Genomic DNA, 23315 nt, shown 5'->3' with positions numbered 1-23315 from the left:
TTTACATACTAATTAGACAAAATTAAAATTTTAAAAAAGCAATAAATTAAAAAATAAACTTAGCAGTGTATAGAGATGTTGGCACAAGGATTGCAAGTAGCTTTAAAGCATAGTAATTTGACTGCATGTTCCAAATGGTATATACTCTAAGGACAACAAGAACTGCAAAGAAAACAAGATGTTGAACTGCTTCAACGATTGTATTTCTAGTAATTTTAATGTTTTTCTGAAAATATAATGCTTCAGAATATACAATATAATATACAAATATACAATATAATATACAATATATAATATATAGACTATAATACATATACTACAATATGGCATCAAATCCTTTGTATTATATAGGATATATATATAATAGGATAAAGCAAATAAGTAATTATATTGGTCTGGTTTGGAACAAGGATTTTCTGTGAGAGAAAAAGATATAAAATAAAACTAGTAAAAGTCATGTTATCTTAAATTTGAATGGGAATATCAATATGAACTAACAAGGTATTTTGTCTTAAATTGTTTTCCTGGCTCTGTTCATTGTAAAGCTCTAACACGAAGGATCGTCCTAGTGGCTATGGGCATCTCTAAAACTCAGATTGCACTTTCTTAACACTATTTCCCACTAAAAGGGACTAGGGTTTCTTGGAGAAATGGTGGATACTAAATCTAGCACAAGAAATGTGCAAGGTGAGTCTGGAACACCTTGTCATACCTGGAAACTATTCAGGACCATTGGAGTCATGTCAAAGGAACTGAGGAGCCTGAGAAGGGTCCAACTAGCTTGAGATGGGACAATTTGAGCATCAATCAATATTAATAACAAATGCAGTTGACTTAAACACATCAAGAAAATTTAAATTTGTGAGCTCATAATGATACTAAAGAAAACAATAAAATTCACTGACCACCTTTGGAGGATGCTAAAGAATCTATTCCTTATTTTGAAAACTGATAAACTGATAGGGAAAGAATCAATCAGTTATTTCTCTATATGATCTATACTTCAGTGTAACCAAATAGTTGATAATAGTTTTTCCTTAAGGACACATTCCAGCTAATAAATGAATCAGAATGGTAGAATGATAACTCTGAATGAAATAATAGACATAGGTGGTAATCATTGATGATTCCAAAAAAGACAATCAGTCATTATGTGAATCTTGATGGAAGTACCTGACACCGTATACTATGGTGACCTCCAGGGACGATGGAGTCTTATTAAAAAAAATATGAAACATACATGCAATTAAGCCACCGGATATAACCACTAGATTAAAAGAAGTAAAGAAAAACTTAAATTACACCATGAGGGTGCAATCAGCAAAATCCAAAACATGGAAAAGTATGACAACTGTCTAGAATCTTCAATAAATAAATTGCAAGAGAAAAAAAGAGAGACAGAAATATATTTATAGATTTAAAAAGATTTAAGAGATTTATCAATCAAATGCAACAAATGAACCTTACTTGGATCCTGGTTGAAACAAACTGTAAAAAAAAATTAGGAGTAAATATGGAAAATTTGATTATTAAGGACTTGTTATAAATTATTTTAGGAAATATTTGAGAAAATAATGGTATCATTTTCATTTTTGAGTCATTATTGTTTAGAGATACATACCAAATTATTTAGGGATGAAATGACAAAATGTCTGGCATTTGCTCAAAATAATCTGTTGGTGGTTGAAGCTAAGTGATAGTACACTGAAGTTCAATGTATTATTTTCTCTACTTTTGTGTTTGTAACGTTCCATAATACAAAAGAAAAAAAAATCAAGGAATGAAACTTACATTAACAGGTTGAGGAACGTTTTTCTCAACTATCAACTTGACATCTGGGAACGGACTAGCCATGCTCCGATCTTTAGTAGACACCTTCAGATGCACAATATGATTCCTACCTTGTAGGACAGGTACAACATCAGGCAGTTCCCATATCACCACGAGACAGATATCGTCTTCCTTACCCTTTAAGAGAAATCCAGTGAGTATGTGAAAAACTCAATTAACTATTTTAAGTCCTATCTATCCGTCCCTAATATAATTCCTCTTTCTTCTTCCCTCTTCAGAAATAACTAGTAATCTGAATCTGGTTTTAGTTATATAAGTATTTGTTTTTAAAGATTTTATTGGGAAAGGGGAACAGGACTTTATTGGGGAACAGTGTGTACTTCTAGGAATTTTTTCCAAGTCAAGTTGTTGTCCCTTCAATCTTAGTTGTGGAGGTTGCCGTTCAGCTTCAAGTTGTTGTCCTTTCAGTCTTAGTTGTGGAGGGTGCAGCTCAGCTCCAGGTCCAGTTGCCGTTTTCTAGTTGCAGGGGGCACAACCCACCATCCCTTGTGGGAGTCGAACCGGCAACGTTGTGGTTGACAGGACGCATTCCAACCAATCTGGGAGCTCAGTGGCAGCTCAGCTCAAGGTGCTGTGTTCAATCTTAGTTGCAGGGGGCGCTGCCCACCATCCCTTGTGGGACTCGAGGAATTGAACTGGCAACCTTGTGGTTGAGAGCCCGTGCTCCAACCAACTGAGCCATCTGGGCCGGCCTAGTTATATAAGTTTTAAAACTTTCTACATAAACATATACATATATTCCAATACACATATATTATATATTATATGTACATATATACACGTACATATGTAGTGATACTGCTCTCAGGTTTTTAACCTATTTATAAATGTTATAAAACTATGTGGGTTCTTCTTCAACTTTATTGTTTTACTTAAAATTACATTTTTGAGATTTATACAAATTATTACATGGAGCTATAGTTCATTGTTTTTGACTTTATAGTATTGCATGAATATGCTACAATATATTTATCCATTCTCTTACTGATGGATATTCAGGTTGTTGTCCATTTTTTGCTGCTTGTTTTTATGGACGATTGCTATAGTTTCTAGAGCATATGCCTGGGGTAGAATTACCAAGTTGTAAGAAATGCACATTATCAACTTTACTAGATGTTGTCAAATGACTCTTCAAGGTAGTGTTATCCATTTATACTCCCACCAGGAGAGGATAAGATTCCTCCTTTCTTCACATTCTTGCCAAAAATTTTAGTTGATTAATTTTCTGGACCATCTGATGGGCTTGAAATTGGACATTTAAAAAATTAATTTAAAAATATATTAATTATATTAAGCACATTTTCCAAATTAGTCAGTTGGGAAAAGATATATAAATATATATGTTTGTGAGCCATTTGGCATTTGGTTTTCCTTATCTGTTCTTTGTCATTTTTCTCTTGGGTTGTTGGTTTTAATTCTGGATTTGTGGAATTTCTTTAATTATTCTGGTTTCCAATCTTTTCTCAGTTACCTGGGGTACAGCAGTCTTTTCACAGTATGTGATTTGTCTTTTCACTTTTTAAATACAAGTGTTTATTTTTAATTTGAATGTAGTAAAGATATCTGTGTTATCCCATCTGTGAAAATGTCCTATCTCCCCATATTTTCAGATTTTTTTAATGTCCTTAAATTATTTTTCCATAGAACTCCTGCATATTTTTTGTTGAATTTATTTTAGGTACTTTATATTTTTATTTGCTATTGTAATACGGTCATTTACTTTACTATCTCGTTGGTTAGTTTTGATGACATGCTGTTAATTTTGAATTTTCAATTTTTACATGGGAATAAAAGCCACATTTTTAAGGTCGATTATTTTGCTAGGAAAGCGGGGCTTTTTAAGGTTAAAAGCAACTGTGGTAAAGTGGAGAGGATATTGGTCTAAGTGTGAAGACAACACATTTCTAGTCTTAGTTCTGGTGAGAGATTGAACAAAGTATGTGTCATCTTTCCTCCTTATTTTCCTTACTTGTAAAATGAGGACTTTGGCTAGTTGATGGATAAAATTCCTTTCATTTTTTAAAGCTTTATGTTTCTAGACGATCTAAGGTCTCTGTTATCTCATATTTATGCCAATTTAAATGGGCCAATGGTACTCCTACTTACAGTTGATTTTTTGGTTAGAGTTTGTGCCATTATGGGACAAGGAGCAATCTCAGCTATGTCCCAACCGTGAGCAGGCGTTAATGTCTAACAGCTTAGTTAGATTACTGTGCCCCCTTGATGGTTTGAGTTGACTACAGGGGCTTTCATAGGTTTTGCTGAACCACTTAGGACAGTAACTCTCAGACTTCCTGAACTTCTTGAGCAGTCAAATTTGTAAAACATTTGGAATATTGACTTAAGAGTTACTAACATTGAATTTGACCAAGAGAGGACACAGGAAAGACGGGAACTGGAAATTCTATTATTATCATGTTATGAAAAGAAAGGCTATATTTTAATACAAAAAAAGTAGGAAAGATAGAATCTTGAATTTTAAAAAGTAAAATTAGCTTTATGAAAAAGCATCCGTGTTTTCTTCATTTCCCTCCTAATCGGTGAACCTTGTATATCTGACTGGTATTGGCAGATAAGCCTTTAGGAATTGGTGCGTTAGGAAAATAGCAGTGAGCATAATGCTAAAAGCATGTGTTGCATTAATTGTTATATTAATTGTTTTGCTTTAAGGGACTTACAAATAGGGCTTTAGGAGTAAGCTCGTAAGTAATGTAGCTAGAAGGAAGGGTAAATAAGGAGAAGTAAGTGGATGTTTTACAGTGTATTACCAAGAAATTCCTTTCTGCGGTGCTGACTTACTTAGATTGTTCAGACAGCATGGGAAGAGCACATTGAATCGGGGAAGTGTTTCTCTCCTGTTTTCTAGCAGTGGGGCTGTCAGTCATCTCTATCAGTGCTGGTACCCTAAGTCAAGATTTATTTTTCTGATCTTAGCTTTCAGAAGGGGGATAATATATTTCAGAAGGGGCATAATAATAATAATAGTAATAGTAATAATAATAAAATTCTTTGAGTTCTAGGCAGGGAAGGATCCACTCAGTAGGCAGGATAAATGACCCAGCCTTCATTTTAAATATAAGAAGGCATTAGCATTCTAATTACCTAGGTGGTAGTAGACTCACAGGAAAACCTCCCAACACAGCCCTGAGCAGACTGCATCATTAAAGCAAACAAAGCAATTTTGGTGACAGACTGAAAAAGTGAGTTGAGTATCCCTGAATGCATTTTGGGTTATAAGGGACAGAGAGTAATCATTGCTTCCTCTTACAGAGCCTGCTGGGGGGCAGCTCTGCCTGTGAACTATCCCCAGATGAGGGTATAACACTGTCAGAAGTGGCAGCGGTGTGTGAATTTAACCAGAGGACCTGACTCATCCTTCAGCAAATGAGGGGTGGGCGGGATGCTGTGGCTGAGCAGCCGTTCTGTTCTGCTCTTTGCTTGGACCTGGGCAAGGTGAATTAGGGCCATCCTAGAAAGGTGGGTGGACAGATACCATCCTCAGCTGGCTGGCAGGAGAGGAGTGAAATGGGAACTGTCCACAGACTCAGCTGAGGTTCCCGAGAAGAGCAGGTAGAGGGCAAATATAAAAATGGGATCGCAAACCTGGATCATTTTGATCTTCCCATTGCGCTCCAAGGCAAGGATCAGGTGCCGTTTCTCCTGCGCTTTCAGGAAAATCAGGCGTTTCAGCCAATGCTCCTCCTCCTTCCAGTCCTTCCCTTCCGGCAGCACTTTCATCTCCTGCCCGCTGCCAAAGTCCCAGATTTTAACTGTTCCTGTGCACACAGAGGAAAGTCTTTGTGGGTAAAAATAATCGCTAGAAAGCTTGGCTTTTGCCTCAGAGAAAATTGATCTAATTGAAAGCTTTCTGCCAACAAGGCATCCTATATTTATTTCCTACTGACATGTGAGTCGCCCTAGCCTTGAGGTGCACAAAATGTATTTCTGTTTACGTTGATTTGTCACAGGCTGATGCAAAACTGATGGAACAGGACTAGCCAACGTCTTGAAATTTGGGACAGTTTTCATTGAAACTCTCAGACTCTCTGACCTCAGCTTTCTGTCTTCAGTGGCTCTTTTCTGCCTTTATTTTCCCAATGCTTTGCTAAATAAGCCCCTATATCTGTCTCTATATCTAATATCATGCCACAGTTATTAATAGTAAAAGATCATTGTAATAATGTCACAGTTCTGAAGGTACTGACATGTTTTAGGACTTTAGCTCTCTGACACTGGGTAATAAAAAGTTTCAGAGAATCCCAGCAGATAGGAAACTATCAAGTTTTGAGGGGTTTTTTTGTTTTGTTTTGTTTTTGTTTGTTTGTTTATTTTTTTGGTTACATGAGGAAAAATACACAAGAAGTATTGACTTTCATTTTGCATTTGAAATCATAATTATTTTTAAATTAACTTCATTTAATTTAGAGGATGTTGATGAAAGGGCCAGGAGCAGTGATAAACAGTGTGGTTGTGGAATGCTTATTTCTAAGTAAAAACTCAGTGTAGAGAATTATCTTCCAACAGGGGTTCTTATGGAGGTCACCTCAAGGTCAGATCTAGTGGACTGCCCTGCACAGCACTTGGCCTTCCATCTCTTATCTGACAATATTTAAAAGAACTCTAGACTCTAGCACTTACAAAATAAAGTATCACTTGCTTGCATGGACATAATACCATCTCAGTCATACTGAACCTCTTCATGCTTATGTCTGATAATGGTTGTGTACATTGCTCAGAATTTCTATTATGACTAATTTTCACATTTGCAGGGAGTGCTTCTAGAGCAGTGGGATTGCTTTCTTAACAACTGTCCCATGTGAGGAGCAGCTGCATTTATTCACACACCATCAACTCAGCAGTTAACGATTTCATTTCAGGTGTATTATCTGCTCACACTTTCAAAAATCACACTTTTGCATCAGGATATTCACTCAATCCATCAATTTGGCCAGAGTTTATTTAGTAAACATGTCCCTAGAATAAATGTGCTCTGCTAGTGCATGCATGTTGCACTACAGTAAAGCAGTTCTTCCCTGGGAGTTCAGAACAAGATGAGGTGAGAGAGGAGGCAGGCTGAGCTCCCGAGTTCTAGGGATTTCCATGCAATGCTCCACAGCATGATGAGCATCGAACAACATGGCACAACCTGAGCCTGGTATCCTCTTGGGTGCACATGGCACATGCCCACAAAGAGCTCACACGTATAAACAAGTCCAATGGAGAATTCTAGGTGTTATACGACCAAGTTGGCTGGATATTTTGTCTGGCTCCCCAAATGTACTGTCAATAAAAATATCATCAGCAATCACTGAAAATCCAATGTCTATCTCTTAGCTGATAGTACCCAACGTAGAAAGATACAATGAGTCAGTGCAACACAGATCAGTCCCACCAAAGATGGAATGAGACTGTATATGCGAAACTTATGCAAACTGTATAAGTATTAGGTTGGTGCAAAAGTAATTGTGGTTTAAAAGGTTAAAATAACTGCAAAAACTTTTGCACCAACCTAATATAATGTAAGAAACTGATTACTTTGAACATCACTGTCAGGACATTAATGATAGTGATTAATTAGAGAAAAGTTTATCACTCTTCAGTCAGGCACTGCAGTCTCACTGGCATGGTTACATATCCCAGCCTGACTCATTCTCTCCCTGTAACCCAAACAACTAACGAGTTCCTAAAACAAGTTCTCAGAACACTAAAACAGGGAGGCTATATTCTGGATATTAGTCTGACCATTATATGCTCCTGTAGCAAAAAGAAATCCACTTTCATCAATAGCTGCTGAAGTCAATTCCACATTGAAGCCATGAGGGTCTAAAATCTGGTATATTTGGAGGCCAGTCTCAAGTTCCCACACCTATAGGTAAGAATAAAAAAATCAAATATGCATATGCCTTCATTGTGTAGTAACTCTCATGATCTCTAATAATGTTTATTATCTTAAATTTACTTATCTAATATTAGTAACTATTAGTCACCTTAATTTGTTTAGTTATTTTCTAATTATTCTCTGTGCTTGAATTTTAAGAGTGTTTCTTGTAAATAATATTTACTGGATTTTGTTTGTTTCTGTAATATGATAGTCTCTATCTTTTTTTTTTTTTTTCAAATTTATTATTTTTTTTAATTAGTTTCAGGTGCACAAGACAAAGCAAAACTTAGACGTTTATCATTTATATCCCTCACACTGTGTGAACCCCCCGCCCCCCATGATAGACTCTATCTTTTAACTCATAAAAAATTTTACAATATTTAAGACAGCATCAAAATTGATACTATGCACATCTAACACCTTTCCCAACATTCTGCCATGAATGTTGATTTGATCAAAGAAAGTTCTAGAAGATGCAGTGATACCTAATAGTTACTGTGCTGTCCTGGAGCATGTTTGTTGCATAGATAGGTGGCTGAGACAGGCACTGACTCTATTCCAGGAAACCCCTGGCTGTGGAGGAAGTAGTCAATTGCCACTGTAAGCATGAAGCAAGATAGAAATATAACAGCGATGAGTTCAGCAAAAAATCAAACTGCGTTTTTTTTCTCTGTTGACACTCATCCAAATTAACTAGGGGTCACTGGACGGGATCTGTGGTTAACAGCCTGGAATCTGAGAGAACCCTGAGGAAGGAGCTCACTAACTTTTCCAAGGAATATTCTGATTAGGGAAACGGGCCCAGCTCCTGAGACTGAGAGAGTGAGAGGGAGAGTTAGGGGGAGATGGGAGGAGCGGAGGCTGAGACTTCAGAGAAGCCCGTGTGTGTAATTAGGCTGAGTGTGACGAGAAAATCCAGAGCATGTCAAGGCTCATCATTATCTCGCTTTAGAAACACAGTAAGGACTTTAGTCATGCAGCCCCTCAGAGTCTGAATCTCTCCCTCTTCATGGAGCTGCCAAGTTCATATGTAAATGACACTGCCAGCGAGTAATAAAAGTAAAGTGGCAACACAGGATGACTTTGGTTTCACTCAAGTTATTTGGAGGCAGGGGCAGCATAAGCATAGGGCCCGACGTGGGAAGGTGCATGTTCTTCTGGGAACTGAAAAATGCTGTTGCAGCTGGGATGAAAGATGGAACTGATGAAATAGTAAGCTAGATAACAGAAGGCCACCCACTGGGAAGTGGTGGAGCCTATCTGAATAGAGCCAGTCTGGCCCCAGCGGCCATGCTCTTAACTTCTGTGCGCCCCTAGGTATAGGACAGAGTCCTTACGGGAGAAAGAGGAATGTGTGTCACTGCACAGATAGGTTTCAGAGGTCACTCATTTCCTGGCCTGATGTATGGTCCCTCTCCAACCAGTCAGGTATGGAAACTCACCTAGATGTCTTCCTCTCACCTTGCACTACGGGGAAGACGTTTTCCCCTTAAGAGGTCGTATTGCATGAAAGCAGGACAGGTTTGTTTTAAGTTCCCTCTACTAACTCTGTAGGCATTACCAAAAATAGTGACAACTGCGCTCAGGAGATTTGGCCTGAGAAAATCTCCAGCAGATATGCAGAGATCAACGATTAAAGGGGATTAGGGGGTTTGCAGAGGAGTGCTCTCTACTGCTCCCTGTCTCCTTTTGGAGGGCATGTGTAGAATAAAAGGACGGACACCAGAAGCAAACACCTTGAGCCATCACTGCTACATGACTGCAGTGGTCGTAATTACACATGCCCTTAGGACGGTCAAGTACCGTGGCCTCTGGGGAACAGTCATGGCAGGGCCAGAGGAATGCAGAGGGAAGGACGTGGGGATTCACATCAGACAAACCTGGGTTCATATCCCAGTCCTGACGCTTACTAGTTGTGTGAGCTGGGGCAAGTTGCTTGATCTTTCTGAGCCCTAGTTTGTTCACCTTCAGAATGGAACTCTGTCCACAGAGAACGATTGTGAGGATTAAATAAGGTCATGGGTGAAGGCACTTGGCAGATATCCCACACCTCTGGGGGTTATAGGAAACATCTATCAATTCCCTTCTTAACATACCCTCTTTCCATAGCTCAGTTAAAAAAAAACAACATACATGTATATGTACTAGTTCTCTTTCTTTGACATATTTTCTTAAAAATTCCTATTTTAATAGTAACAACTAGCTTTATTTATTTAATGAGCATGTGACTTAATACCAAGCAGTCAGAGCTGGCTTCAAATACTTGTTTTCATGTGTTCATGAAAGCTTAAAAATAGGGTCTCATCAGACTCAAAGACTTATCAGTAAGAAGAGAAAATTCTATCTGCTTTGCCTTTTTCTTTCTGAAGAGTCAATATGTACTTACCTTAATTATGGATTCAGAGCAGATAGTAAGTACTTGGTGAAAGTATTTGTTGTAAAGCATGACATTGATTTCTCGTTCATGAGTGTGAGGAACCTGTTTTGTGTCTTGTATGATTCGAGTCAAAGGATACATGTCGATAACATTAGATCCTGGAATAGAAATAACAATCTCATAAATACCCAATGTTAGAAGTTTTGAATCATAAAGAATTTTATCCAACCACTTGTGTTTAGAAACAGCCAACCAGTGAGATTAGTAATATCAATGCCTGGGAAGTCTAATGATGTGAAAATACATTCATTTACTCCAAAACAATTTTGATAAATAAAGCAAATGTGGTTCTGCCAGAGAAAAGCATTCATTTTGGGCTTCATTAATTTTCAAGTGCAGGCCATTTGGATTTTGTTGCTAACCTCTTTGCAGTGACCCCATTTTCCTATTTTTTTTATAGTCTACTTTTTTCCTCTTTAGCGTGCCTACCGCACACCTCTCCATCTGGTGAAGAGTAATAATGGAGACAGCTTTCTGCTGAAGGTAAACTGCCACTTAGTGATTGCAATTTATTGTTAGAAAGCCCTTTTCAACCAAAGCATGCTGAATCACACTGTAAACATGGTCTTATTAAATGTAACCAATGAGAATGATTGCAAGCCAGTTCTTGCAACATTAATATTAAATAAGATTATTTTCCAAATCATCATAGTAAAACAGATGGAGGGTAGGTATTCCTTACCTGCATTCTTCTAAGGTTTGGCTTTATAGTAATACAGCAATCTGTGAGTATGATTAAACTTTCAAAATCTTGGTTAATTGTAATGTCTGGAAATATAAATAAGAATTCCAGTGCATCCCGTAGTTCAAACAAAAATTAAATTTCTTCCCAATTTTTGATGTGGATAGTTTTTCCTTTGCATCGAGTTTCTCTAGTTTCTCCAAAGAAATCTCAGCTTTAGGAAAAGTTTCAGCAGGAGTTACTAAACACTTTCCTAAGGTGTTTAAATTTTAATATAAAACCTGTTCAAGTGTAGAGAAGGCCTACGATGCCTCTCTTGAGAATATTTTTCAGTTCCAATACCTCAATATGCAAATATGAGGAATATCATAACCAGCTAATCAAACAACACTTGCAGCTTCTTGGTCGACCCTCTAACGTTATATTGACTGTGACTAACTTTATACAGAACTGACATCAACAAATCTCAACGTGCTTATGAAAGATGGCAATCCTCTACATTTTTGGCACTTTGTATTACAGCTGTGGAAATAACGCAGTACCGAGAAAGAATGTGGAGTCAGGAATCAGAAGCTGTGGGACCGAATCCCAGCTCTACCTTTCAGCCTTGAGTGCTTCTACTAGTCAGTTGAACTGTTTGAGATTCAGTTTTGTCTTTTATAAAATAGGATAAATAATAATTCTTACCTCGCGTAGTGATGGTGGAGATCAAATAAAATGAAGTACATGAAAGCACTTCGTAAAACAACTATACAAATGGTCGCTGTCTTATTAAGAGCACTAACAGTAACAACACCAGTGACAGTGACACAGCACATTCTACAAGTATTTCCAGAATGTAGTGCTGCTGTCATTGGAGTTAAGAAGATCACTATGGCCGCTTCATTTGAATCAAAGCATGAATTAAAATCTGAGAGGGAAGCTTCATGTAATTCTGATGTCAAGTTGACAGCTGTAGTCAATATATGCGATTTTAGAGATGAAGCAATATGCAGAGCTCTGTATTTTTGTCAGCAAAATACTATCACAATTACATACAATTAGGAAGAAATCTTGATTTTTCTGTCCCCCCCCGCCCCTTTTTTTTTGTCTTGATGCTTGAGTCCTTAGTTACTGTGATGATAAATGGGATGGAAACGATGAGCCCAGTAATAAAACATGCAAGTTGGGGCACTGAGAGAGAAAATTTGCTTGCAGTCGCTAGTATGTGGTTTTTAGGGCCGCTTACAACTAGAATTAAGTTCTGTTTAACAAGATGTAAAATTATGTATCAAACATGAAGTGCTAATTCACTCCTAATCCAGAAGAAACGGAAAAGTTCAAAATAATTGTATTTTCCAACAGCAAAGATGGCACCAACCACTTCCCTGCCCTAATTTATCCCAGAGGAAGTCAGATCAGGTAGTCACTTAGGAGATGCGTTCTGGGTTGGTGTTCCAGAAGGAAGAGTATTATTAATATGGTCCTTCTTTCTTCTAAAGCCTGAGGGTATGCATATAAACAGTGTTCAACCTGAATGCGTAACAGGGTCCTTTGTCTCTTTAGTAAGCATGTGTTTCTAAGTAAGAGGCAGCAAGAAAGGGAGGCCACAAATCCATTGGCATCAGCACTGGGGATCTGTCATTCAGCGCTATCCTCTCTCTCCTCTGTTCTTTGTGTAGAAGCACCCTTCTTACTGAGTAATTACTGTCTCAGTATCAGAATGCCTGGGGCCAAATTGCCTCTCTCAAGAAAACAGGTGCAGCCGCTCCAAAGTAGACCATATTTCTGCACCCAAGAGTAAAAACAGACCTGAATTTGCCCTATATTAGCAACAGGTTACATCCCACTTTTCTGCTTAACCCACACCACATCTTCCTAGATTCAAGAACTTAGAGCACTGACATGGCATTTTCAGAGAAGTCCAGCTGCACATTTAACCCACCAGCCATGGAAATACGAGGAGGAGAGGAATTGAATTAAAATGTACTGTGATGAATCAAGGTTTATAAATTCCCCTTCTAGTTTTTTTGTTTTTCTCCAGGTTTGTACTCAAGGGCTAGTTAAAAAGAGGTGAAACGTCAAGAGATGAGCTTTTGCCATTAATCGAGTACACTTACCTGTGATAAGTACACTTACCTGTGATAAGCATGCTGTGATTGGAATCATATATCATGGAGTAAATCTGCATGTCTCCTGGTCTTCCCTGGCTGTCATGGAAGACTTGTAGTAGAGAAAGAGTCTGTATATCCCACACCCTGAAAACCTGGGGGAATAAAGCATACAGCTCACCTTTACCTTCTCCACTCAAAGCTATTTACCTGATGCATTTCCAGTCTGTAATATGCTCTTAAAAACTTGCAGCAAAGTATGATTTATATAATGAGCTCATATCTGTTAAACTCTAATTTGGTTCGTAGTTCAATTATTGTTCATTAATATCAGAGAAAATAGCAGCAGTGATTAAAAGTTTGCTTAAAACAACTGGAGTTTCTATCATTACAGAAGGGAAGGGAAAACATAGTATTTATTATTCTTTAACAATTTGGAGAAATAATAAAAGACCAATTACGATTTATAGTTCAATTGAAAGCACATTTCTCTTTACATTATGGATTAGAAAATAGAGGGAAGACATATTTTAGGTGGGGGGTTTCAAATTGCTTTTTCATGGCTTAAGAAGATGGGAACATCTTACTAAATGAGTTTTCTAGAAATGTAGATGAGGTTTCTAAGAACAACCCCCTCCTCCTGCCCAGGGATGTAAGAATTAAAGAAAGCAGTTTTGAGGGATATATAAATATAGTAATAGTATGAGGAAATAGGTTATTAAAGCTCTCCTTTGAGAAAGGGAACTATAATTACTCAGCTAGAACTTGGGATGATAAAAGAGAATAGAGAGAACAAATCCAGCAAAACTAGGTCAAGTTTACCCTTTGTCACTTGAAATTACTGGTCTTACTCTTCATTTTCTCTTTTTTTAACAAGTGATAGTGTGATTAAATTTCAGGAAAAAAGTGTGATTTCTTCAAGGATTATATTTCCTAGCATGCATCAGCCTTAAATAATATTTTCATATTAAAATAGTTATCATTAAACTATTAAATTAAAATATTTGTTGAATAATTGGAGAAGAATAGATGTTAAGTCTTCTTTGAATGTTTGGTAAAATTCACCTGTGAAGCCATCCGGTCCAGGACTTTTGTTTCTTGGGAATTTTTTGATTACTGATTCAATTTTGTTACTAGCAATTGGTCAGTTCAGATTATCTGTTTCTTCTTGATTCAGTCTTGGAAGATTGTATGTTTCTAGGAATTTCTCCATTTTTTCCAGATTGTCCAATTTGTTGGCATATAATTGCTCATAGTATTTTTTATAATCTTTTGTATTTCTGTGGCATCCATTATCACTTCTCCTATTTCATTTCTGACTTTATTTATTTGGGTGCTCTCTGTTTTTCTCTTTGTTAGTCTTGTTAAAGGTTTATCAATTTTGTTTATCTTTTCAAAGAACCAGCTCTTGGTTTCATTGATCTTTAGTATTTTTTTTTTTAGACTCTATTTCATTTATTTCCTCTCTGATCTTTATTATTTCCTTCCTTCTACTTTGGGCTTTGTTTGCTGTTCTTTTTCTAGTTCCTTTGATTGTATTAGATTGTTTACATGAGATTTTTCTTGTTTCTTGAGGTAGGCCTGTATTGCTATGATTTTCCCTTTTAGGGCCGCTTTCATTATATCCCATAGATTTTGGGTAGTTTTGTTTTCATTTTCGTTTATCTCAAGGTACCTGTTGATTTCTTCCTTGAACTCATTGTTAACCCCCTCATTGTTTCAAAGCATTTTATTTAGCCTCCATGTGTTTGTGTGTTTTTCAATTTTCTACTTGTAATTGATTTCTAGTTTCATACCATTATGATCTGAAAAGACACTTGACATCATTTCAATCTTCTTAAATTTATTGAGACTTGTTTTGTGGCCTAACATGTAGTCTATCTTGGAAAGCCCTCCCTGTGTACTTGAAAAAAATGTATATTCTGCTGCTCTGTTGTGGAATGCTCTAAAATAATCACTTAAATCCATCTGGGTTAGTGTGTCATTTAAGGCCACTGTTTCCTTGTAGGTTTTCTGTCTGATGGCTCTGTCCATTGGTGTCAATGTGGTGTTAAAGTCCCCTGTTATGACTGTGTTACTGTCCATCTCTCCTTTTATGTCACTCAATATTTGCTTTATATATTTAGGTGCTCCTATGTTGGGTGCATAGATGTTTACCAGGATTATATCCTCTTGTTGGATTGATCCCTTTATCATTAGGTAATGTCCTTTTTTGTCTCTTATTACAGTCTTTGTCTTAAAGTCTATTTTCTCTGATGTAAGTATTGCTATCCCAGCTTTTTTTTTTCATTTCCATCTGCATAAAATATATTTTTCCATCCTTTTACTTTCAGCCTGTGTGTGTTTTTCGATCTGAGGCAGGTCTCTTGTAGGCAGCATATGCATGGGTCTTGTTTTCTTATCCATCCAGCTACTCTATGTCTTTTGATTGGAACATTTAGTCTATTTACATTTAAAGTGATTATTGGTAGGTACATAGTTATTGCCATTCTATTATTTATATTTATGTTTTTCCTCCCTTCTTAAAGAAGTCCTTTTAGCAATTCTTGTAATACTGGCTTTGTGGTGATGAACTCCTTTAGCTTTTTCTTGTCTGGGAAGCTCTTTATCTCTTCTTCAATTGTAAATGATAGCCTTGCTGGGTAAAGTAGTTTCAGGTGTAGGTCCTTGCTTTACATCACTGTGAGTATTTTATGCCAATCCCTTCCTTCCTGCAAAGCTTCTGTTGAGAAACCAGAAATCGTATGGGAGCTCCATTGTAAGTAACTGGTTGCCTTTCTCTTGTTGCTCTTAGGATTCTCTTTTTGTCTTTAACCTTTTCCATTTTAATTATGTTGTGTCTTGTTGTGGGTCATCTTGTTTGGGACTCTGTGCTTCCTGGACTGTATGTCTATTTCCTTTATCAGTTTAAAGAAGTTTTCAGCTATTATTTCTTCAAATACGTTCTCGATCCTTTACTCTGTCTCTTCTCTTCCTGTTAGCTCTACATATGATGTTGTCCCAGGGGTTTCTTAAAATATTTTCATTTTTCAAAACTCTTTTTCTTTTTGTTGTTCCAATTGGGTGTTTTGTGCTACCTTGTCTTCCAAATCACTGATTCAATCCTCTGCTTCATCTACTCTGCTATTGATTCCTTCTTCATTACAGGTATTATATTTTTTATTTCTTACTGGTTCTTTTTATGGTTTTTATGTCTTTTAAAAAAATTTTAATGTTTATTATCTCTTTGTTGAAGTTCTCACTAAGTTCCTTGAGCATCCTTAAAACAAGTGTTTTGAACTCAATCTCTGGTTTATTGCTTGCCTCCTTTTCATTTACTTTTTCTGGAGTTTTCTCCTGTTCGTTCATTTGGGACATGTTTCTTTGTTTCCTCACTTTGGCTGCCTCTCTGTGTTCATTTCTATGTATTAAGTAGATATGCTATGTCTCTCAGTCTTCACCTAGTGGCCTTATGTAGAATGTGTCCTGTATGGCCGAGAGGTGCAGTCTCCCTGATCACCTGAGCTGTGAGCTCCCAGAGTGTACCTTGTAGGTGTTGTGTGTGCCCTCTTGTAGTTGAGACCTGATTGCTTTGGGCACATCAGTGGGTGGGAGTGAGTCTCAGGCTGACTGGCTGTGAGGATTTCCAAGCCCATAGTGTAGGAAGTGCAGTATGGCAGCAATAGTGCAAAGAACACTATTTTATATAGATCTTTGGCCACTTATCTGATTATTTTATTAGAATAAAGACCCAAAACTTTTTTCCAGCTTTATCCCCAACAGCACTGTATAAACATGTCCATGTTTTCTGCCCTCCCCTTCCCCCTTTTTTCCCCTACCAATTTGTTAAAAATTTTCATTTGTTGTTTTAAGAATATTATTTAAGATCAGGAGAATCACTTCTCGAGTTATATAAATATCTAACCATTTTACTGTACACCTAAAACTAATATAATATTAAACGTCAACTGTAATTGAAAAAATATTTTTTAAAAAAGATATTATTCTAGTTTCTGTCACTTTTGTTGCATTTTTGCCCCCCACTCCCCCCATGCTGTCTGTCTTTAACCTTTTTTATGTGTATAAGGAGGCTGTCTGGGGTGGGGACAGATAATGGGATCAGCTATAGTTAGCTACTAGGTAGCTATGTGACTTTGTACAAAATATTTAGGTCTCATTTTTCTTTACATGTGCAAGTATATATGATAAATACTTTATAGGGTTCTTATTAGCATCAAATGAGTTGTGTATGCAAAATACTAAGCATAGTGCCAGGCACTTAGTAAGCATTTGATAAATGATGGCTATTATTATAGTTTACAGTAAGTTTAAATGTTTATGTAGTCACATTAATTTTTCCTTTAGTCATAGGTGTTATGCTTAGAAATTGCGCTAAAGGCTATGTGCATATTTGCCTGTATTTTCGTCAGGAAAATTCTAGGACTTCTATGGTTTTGTGTTTTACATTTAACATCTTTAACCCATATGGAATGTATTTTACTCTTTATTATGATGATCTGATTACATATTTGCCCCTCAAATAGTTAATCAGTTTTCCCAACACTCAATGAACAAAACCACCCTTTGCTCACAGATTTGAAATGCTGCTTTTATCATCTATAGAATTCCCATACACACATGAACTAATTCTTGCATTTTCTATTTTGTTTCATAGATATATCTAACTATTCCTGCATTAACTACTGCCCCTGTTTTATTTATTGTGGCTTTATAATATGTTTTAACGAACATCTGACAGGGAAAGTGACATTTGATAATTATATTTTCCAATGTTTCTAGGATATTCTTGTATATCGATATTTTTACATTAACTTTAAACTTGGAAAACTGATATTTAAATAATCCTGAATTGCATTAAATATATAGCTTAATTTGATTGAGAACATCTTACAACAGAATGTTCCCATGTAGGAACATAGAATGTCCCTTTATTCATGTTCTTAAATGAAAATACCTCAGAAAAATTTCATAGTTATCTTATACACATAATGAATATTGCATCTTAAGGTTATTTTTTAGATATTTCATAATTTTTACCCTGGTATCCCTTTGACCATATTTTTCTTAACTGATTACTACTCTTACATAGAAATTTATTTTTATAAATTGCTATTATAACTGGCCACCTTATTAAACTGATCTATTCTAAAATTTTACGCTGATTTTATCAAAATTTTCAAGCAATCACAATAATTTAGCCTTCTCATTTCTAACATTCATAACTTTTATTACATTGGTTAGAATGTTTTGAATACTATTTAGTGACAGCAGCCTAATAGAAACCCTTAGTTTTTCTGTATTTAATAATGTTCCTGTCTGCAATGGGGAGACCTCTTGGATTTTACTAGTGAGGATAGCATTGGCTCTCTTCCCTATGTTGTATTCTTGTTATTCCTGTCTTTAAAAATGTCCTTTCTCAAAAAAAAAACAAAAACCTCAACAACAACAACAAAAAAGTCCTTTCTCACGCTGTAATCAACAGAAACAGAACAGTGGCTCATCATTTCCTTTTCCACTTTAATGTTTTTCTCAGTGACTATCAGCTATTTCAATCAAAAATTGTATGTATTCCAGATTTTTCAATAATTGATTTTAAGGGAAAAAAGAGTTTTGTTTCATTTTTGTTGTTTTCTTTTTGTTACCTTTGCAGAGGAAAGGCTGATGACGAGTTGATCTTTCTCATTTGTTACGATCTCGGTGATACTGAACATGTGCCCCACAAGTTTCCCCACTGGCTTGGTGCTGATATTGGGGTGCCACAACCGGAGCACTTTATCGTCTCCTGAAAAGGAGATGGAACAGTTACTCATTTTCTCAGGGATAGAGGTGGTCACAGTTTAAAGAGCCTGTCTCTTACGCAGTGATATCCTTATCTTTCTTCTAATAGCAAATCACAGTCTGTTTCTTCCAGGATGCAGTCTGATTGCTTTGCTAAGAGGCTAGCCTTCTTTGGGATCTGCTTCTTCTTGTCAAGGCTGTTTTGTTATAATTGTATTTACACATACAAATGTGAATTCTCATAAATGTTTCATGAGTCCTTTTCTTGATTTAATACTTTCCTACTCATTAGTGTATTATTTATACTTTATTTACTTCCCAAAAGTATTCAAGGCAGCTGTTCTTTGTTTTCATTCTTAAATTATGCAAATATTATAATAAAAAAGAAAGCAAAAGGAGGAAAGTTGCACGTAATCTATACCATTATAACAAATCAATTGTTTTTGTTTTCCATCTTCCTTTCTAGCATATATATATGCAAATATATATTTGCATATATATATTTGTATATATATATATATGTCTATATATATATATGCTTGTATATATCCATAAACATATAATTTATATGTAGTTACTATCATTGCATAGATACTATTGTTTAATTGTTAAAATCATGCAGGTACATGGTAAAAGTATTTATACAATATAGAAGGGTACAATTTTTATTTAAAAATTTTCTTTCCCCCATAATCTTTAGTCCACTTCCAATAGAAAATTATTGTTGAATTTTTTTTCTGTCTTACAAATATACTTTTTATTTTCAGAGTTTAGAATAACACTTTTCCATTCATATTTAAATACTTACATTATTTTCAGGAAGTACTGAGGAAGATTACTGTTTCTCAACAACTAAAAATCACTGTCACTAATTTTTATCTTTGATAAACACATAAAATGTTATAAATGTTGACAAAATACAAAAATCACTGTTTAACATGTATTTTTAACAGGAAATTACAACATGCAATATTGAATGCACAGAGAGACAGACCAAATTAAAATTTGTAGATTGGGTTTGCCATTTTGTTATTATATGTAGATTGAAAGGAAAGTTGCTTTCTTTTTCTTTCCATCTTTATTGAGATGTAACTCATATACAACATTGTGTAAGTTTATGGTGTGCAGTGTGATTATTTGATATTTGTATACTATATTGTGAGGTGATTACCATGATAAGGTTAGTTAACACATCCATCACTTACCATAGCTACCATTTTTTTGTGATGAGAACTTTTAAGATTTACTCTTTGCAACTTTTAATTACACAATACAGTGTTGTTAACTAATCACCATGTTGTATATTAGATCCTCAGAACTTATTCACCTTATAACTGAACAATGTGTGCCCTTTTAAAAATATAAATCTTATATATTTAACATAATTAAAATTAGAAAACATAATTAACATAATATATACCTACTATATTTTTTTACATTTATGGAAGTCCACAGATTCATGTCTTCGTAACTATCATTTTAGTTGCTACATTACAATGTCTTAACCATTTCCTATTGATAAATGGTTCTGCTAATTCTAGTTTTTCACTTTATTCGGCAACCCTGTAATAGTTATTTTATTTATGTGGTCTTTTTCTTCTTTTGGATTATTTACTGAGGATGAATTTCCAAGTGTGGGATCACTATGTGAAGGGCTATCAATATTTTTATGGCTTTAAAACATATTGTTAGCTTACTTTCCAAAATGGCTGTACTAAATTCCAAGGCCATAAACTATATATGAACATACCAGTTTCATCAAACCCTGGCTAGCACATGGATATTATCATGATTTAAAATATATGCAATTTTTATAGATTTAAAATGATAGTTTAATTAAATTATATAATAGCTAATGCTAAATATTTTCTCCCATGTGTATCTGCTAATTGTACCTCCTCCTGTGAATTATTTGACCATATCCTTTAACTTACCCATGATCTCTTAGAATTCTGATATTAATAATTGAAAGTTAATAAAAATTTAATTATTACACACACACACACACACACACACACACACACAGTTTTACCATAAAGACTGGCTAACTGCTCACCAAACTCATAGTCTCTTACTGGATACACAGCTAGACTACGTTTTCCAGATTCCCTTGCAGTTAGGTGTGGTCAGATTACTGACTTTAAGCCAGTGAACTATGAGAACTGACTTTAGATTTTACATGACTGAAAAGAAATACATTTCCATTGTATTTCATTCATTATACATTTGGGGCCTTCGTTGTCATGGCAGCTAGTGTTACCTGAACTAGTGCATAGTTGTTATTGAATTGTTTTTTGAAGTAATCTAAACCATGTATAATAGTTTACAAAATATTCTTAAAATAGAATATTCTTAAGATATGGTATATTTTATTTCACAAATAATTAAATGTCTTCTTGGAACTAGAGTCATAAAAATATCAAAAGATTTCAAGTTAGGACCCTAGAAGTTAAATAATCCAACTCTCATATCTCACAACAGACAGAAACTAACTCCTAAAGATTAAGTGATTTTAATTAAATGATTTAATTTAATGATTTAAATGTAATTTGTCTAGAATCACATATCAGAAAATGGTATCACATTAAGAATATTATGATGCATTCTTAAACACTTTATTTATTATGAAAGACCCTAGGAAAAAAAGATGTATAATAGCATTGTTACCTGTTACAATTTATATATAAGCTAAATTATAAAGAGTCACAATTTACATATAAAATACCTGAAATTCAGCATGGTCATTTTAGTTAATCAGGTAGCATATATTTTGCCACCCACAGGATGAATTTGCTGATGTATGTTGAATTTTTTTATGTAAATATATTTATCCAGAACCAGTCAGGTATGGAGGAGAATTAGGTGACTTGATAGTCAGATATTGAGAAGCCAGGCAAATGTGATAGACACAAATGCTTCCGTAATTCTGTGATTATTTTCTTGGGCCCATGTAAAAGGAATGTACTATTTTCTGTACCTTTTTCTTTTTCTCCTTTGAGTATTTCAATCTATCCTTAAAATCTCAGCATAGTTGTCCTTCCAAGAATATTTCAGAATAGACATTCTGAAATATTCATAGTCTTCAAAACATACAGTCTTTTTATTAATAGTCATTCTTCATAGTCTTCAAAACAGAGTGCCCTGCTTGTATGGCCCTACTCCTGTCATCTTTTGTAATTGAGTATTTATTTGTCTGGACCATTCTTGTTTATTCTGGTATCTCTAGTGTAGAAGCTACAGTAAGAGTTCAACAAGTATTTATTGAACCACTTCCATAACTTCAGCGTTGCGTTGATGTATCTTAGCTCAGAGGTTTAACTATCAGTTGGCAAAACAGTAGGAAAACATGTATCTGAACAAAAAATAAATTTGTGTTGAATGTTCACCTGACTTCTTTGATAAGGTCAGCTGTTTTATTTCAGAGGTTCTTAGGTCCTGGAGTGTTATTATAGGCAGGCTGAAAAAACTCAGGGCACAGGTGACTCTTAGTTTCTATTTCTCAGGCAATTGCTATGGATTGAATTACGCACCTCCCCTACCCCTCCAAATTAATATGTTGAATCCTTAACCCCCAGTGTGATGGTATTTGGAGATGGAGCCTTTGAGAGATAATTGGCTGAAATGAGGTCACGAGACGGAGGCCCTGATGATGAAATCAGTGCCCTTTATAAGAAGAGGCATCAAGGTCCTTGCTCTCTCTCTATCTGCCATGTGACACGATAGTGAGCAAACGGCCATGTGAAAGCCAGAAAGAGAGCCCTTACTAGAAATCGACCTTGCTGGCATCTTGATCTTGAACTTCTATTCTAGAACTTATTAAGCCCCAATATCATTCTGTCTCCAGGTTTTATGAATAATTTATTTCCCATGCCTTTGAGACTGGCTCTTTTCTTTTTTCAGGGCACCTCCAATAATTCAGACCCTCACCATCTCACTCCTGAGTTCTGTAGCAACCTCCTAAATGGAATCTCAGATTTCATTTTATTTCAACAATACCTCCAGATATCTGTCAAAGTAATTTTGCATATGTGTTATAAATGGATTGAATTAGTATTTATTGAGAACCTACTATGTACCAGGCATACATTATCTCAATCTAAACACAACCATAGGAGGTAGGTGTTTGTTTTTTTGTATTAGTACTATTATTAGCAGTTGTTTGTTGAGCACTTATTATGTGGAAGACACTGTGCTAAGTACTTTATTTGAATTTGTTTAATTCTTATAATAACCTTATAAGTAGGTATTATTATCAGCTCCACTTTACAGATGAGAGTGAGCTTAGAAGAGTTAAATAACCAGCCCAAGGTCATACAACTTGCTAGTAAGAGGGCCAGGATTTGTATCTAGATGGTATGACCCCAGAGCCCAGGCTCAAAGCCATCGTTCTGTAGTAGAACCCCAGTAGAACAAATGAGAAATCTGAGGCTCAAAGAATATTCCAGTCCTCCACTTTTCCCCAGCTTCTTATAGCATCATCTTCCCCTTACTCTCATCAGATGACCTGGTTTCCTATCTACTAGCCAACTTAGCCCTTAAATGTTGGTATTTTTCAAGGCTCTATCCTTGACCCTCTTCTCTATTAACTCTAAACCA

General features: G+C 35.6%; 1 protein-coding gene across 1 annotated transcript in view; it reads right to left on the bottom strand.

Moving 5' to 3' along the window:
- Window positions 1-23315, bottom strand: part of WDR64 (WD repeat domain 64) — an 87445-nt gene that overhangs the window by 36397 nt on the left and 27733 nt on the right. The window contains exons 10-15 of the mRNA XM_074316790.2: window positions 18584-18723; window positions 12970-13096; window positions 10119-10267; window positions 7594-7717; window positions 5455-5627; window positions 1792-1968 (exon numbers count right to left, since the gene is read on the bottom strand). Coding sequence (XP_074172891.2) covers window positions 1792-1968; window positions 5455-5627; window positions 7594-7717; window positions 10119-10267; window positions 12970-13096; window positions 18584-18723 — 890 coding nt within the window. The remainder of the gene's footprint in view (window positions 1-1791; window positions 1969-5454; window positions 5628-7593; window positions 7718-10118; window positions 10268-12969; window positions 13097-18583; window positions 18724-23315) is intronic.

This window comes from Rhinolophus sinicus, chromosome 6, assembly GCF_057876585.1.
Source record: "Rhinolophus sinicus isolate RSI-liver-muscle chromosome 6, RSI-T2T, whole genome shotgun sequence".
In the NCBI taxonomy this organism is placed as follows: Eukaryota; Metazoa; Chordata; class Mammalia; order Chiroptera; family Rhinolophidae; genus Rhinolophus; species Rhinolophus sinicus.
The sequence above is the reverse complement of the archived record's forward strand: the minus strand, read 5'-3'. Positions and strand labels throughout refer to the sequence as shown.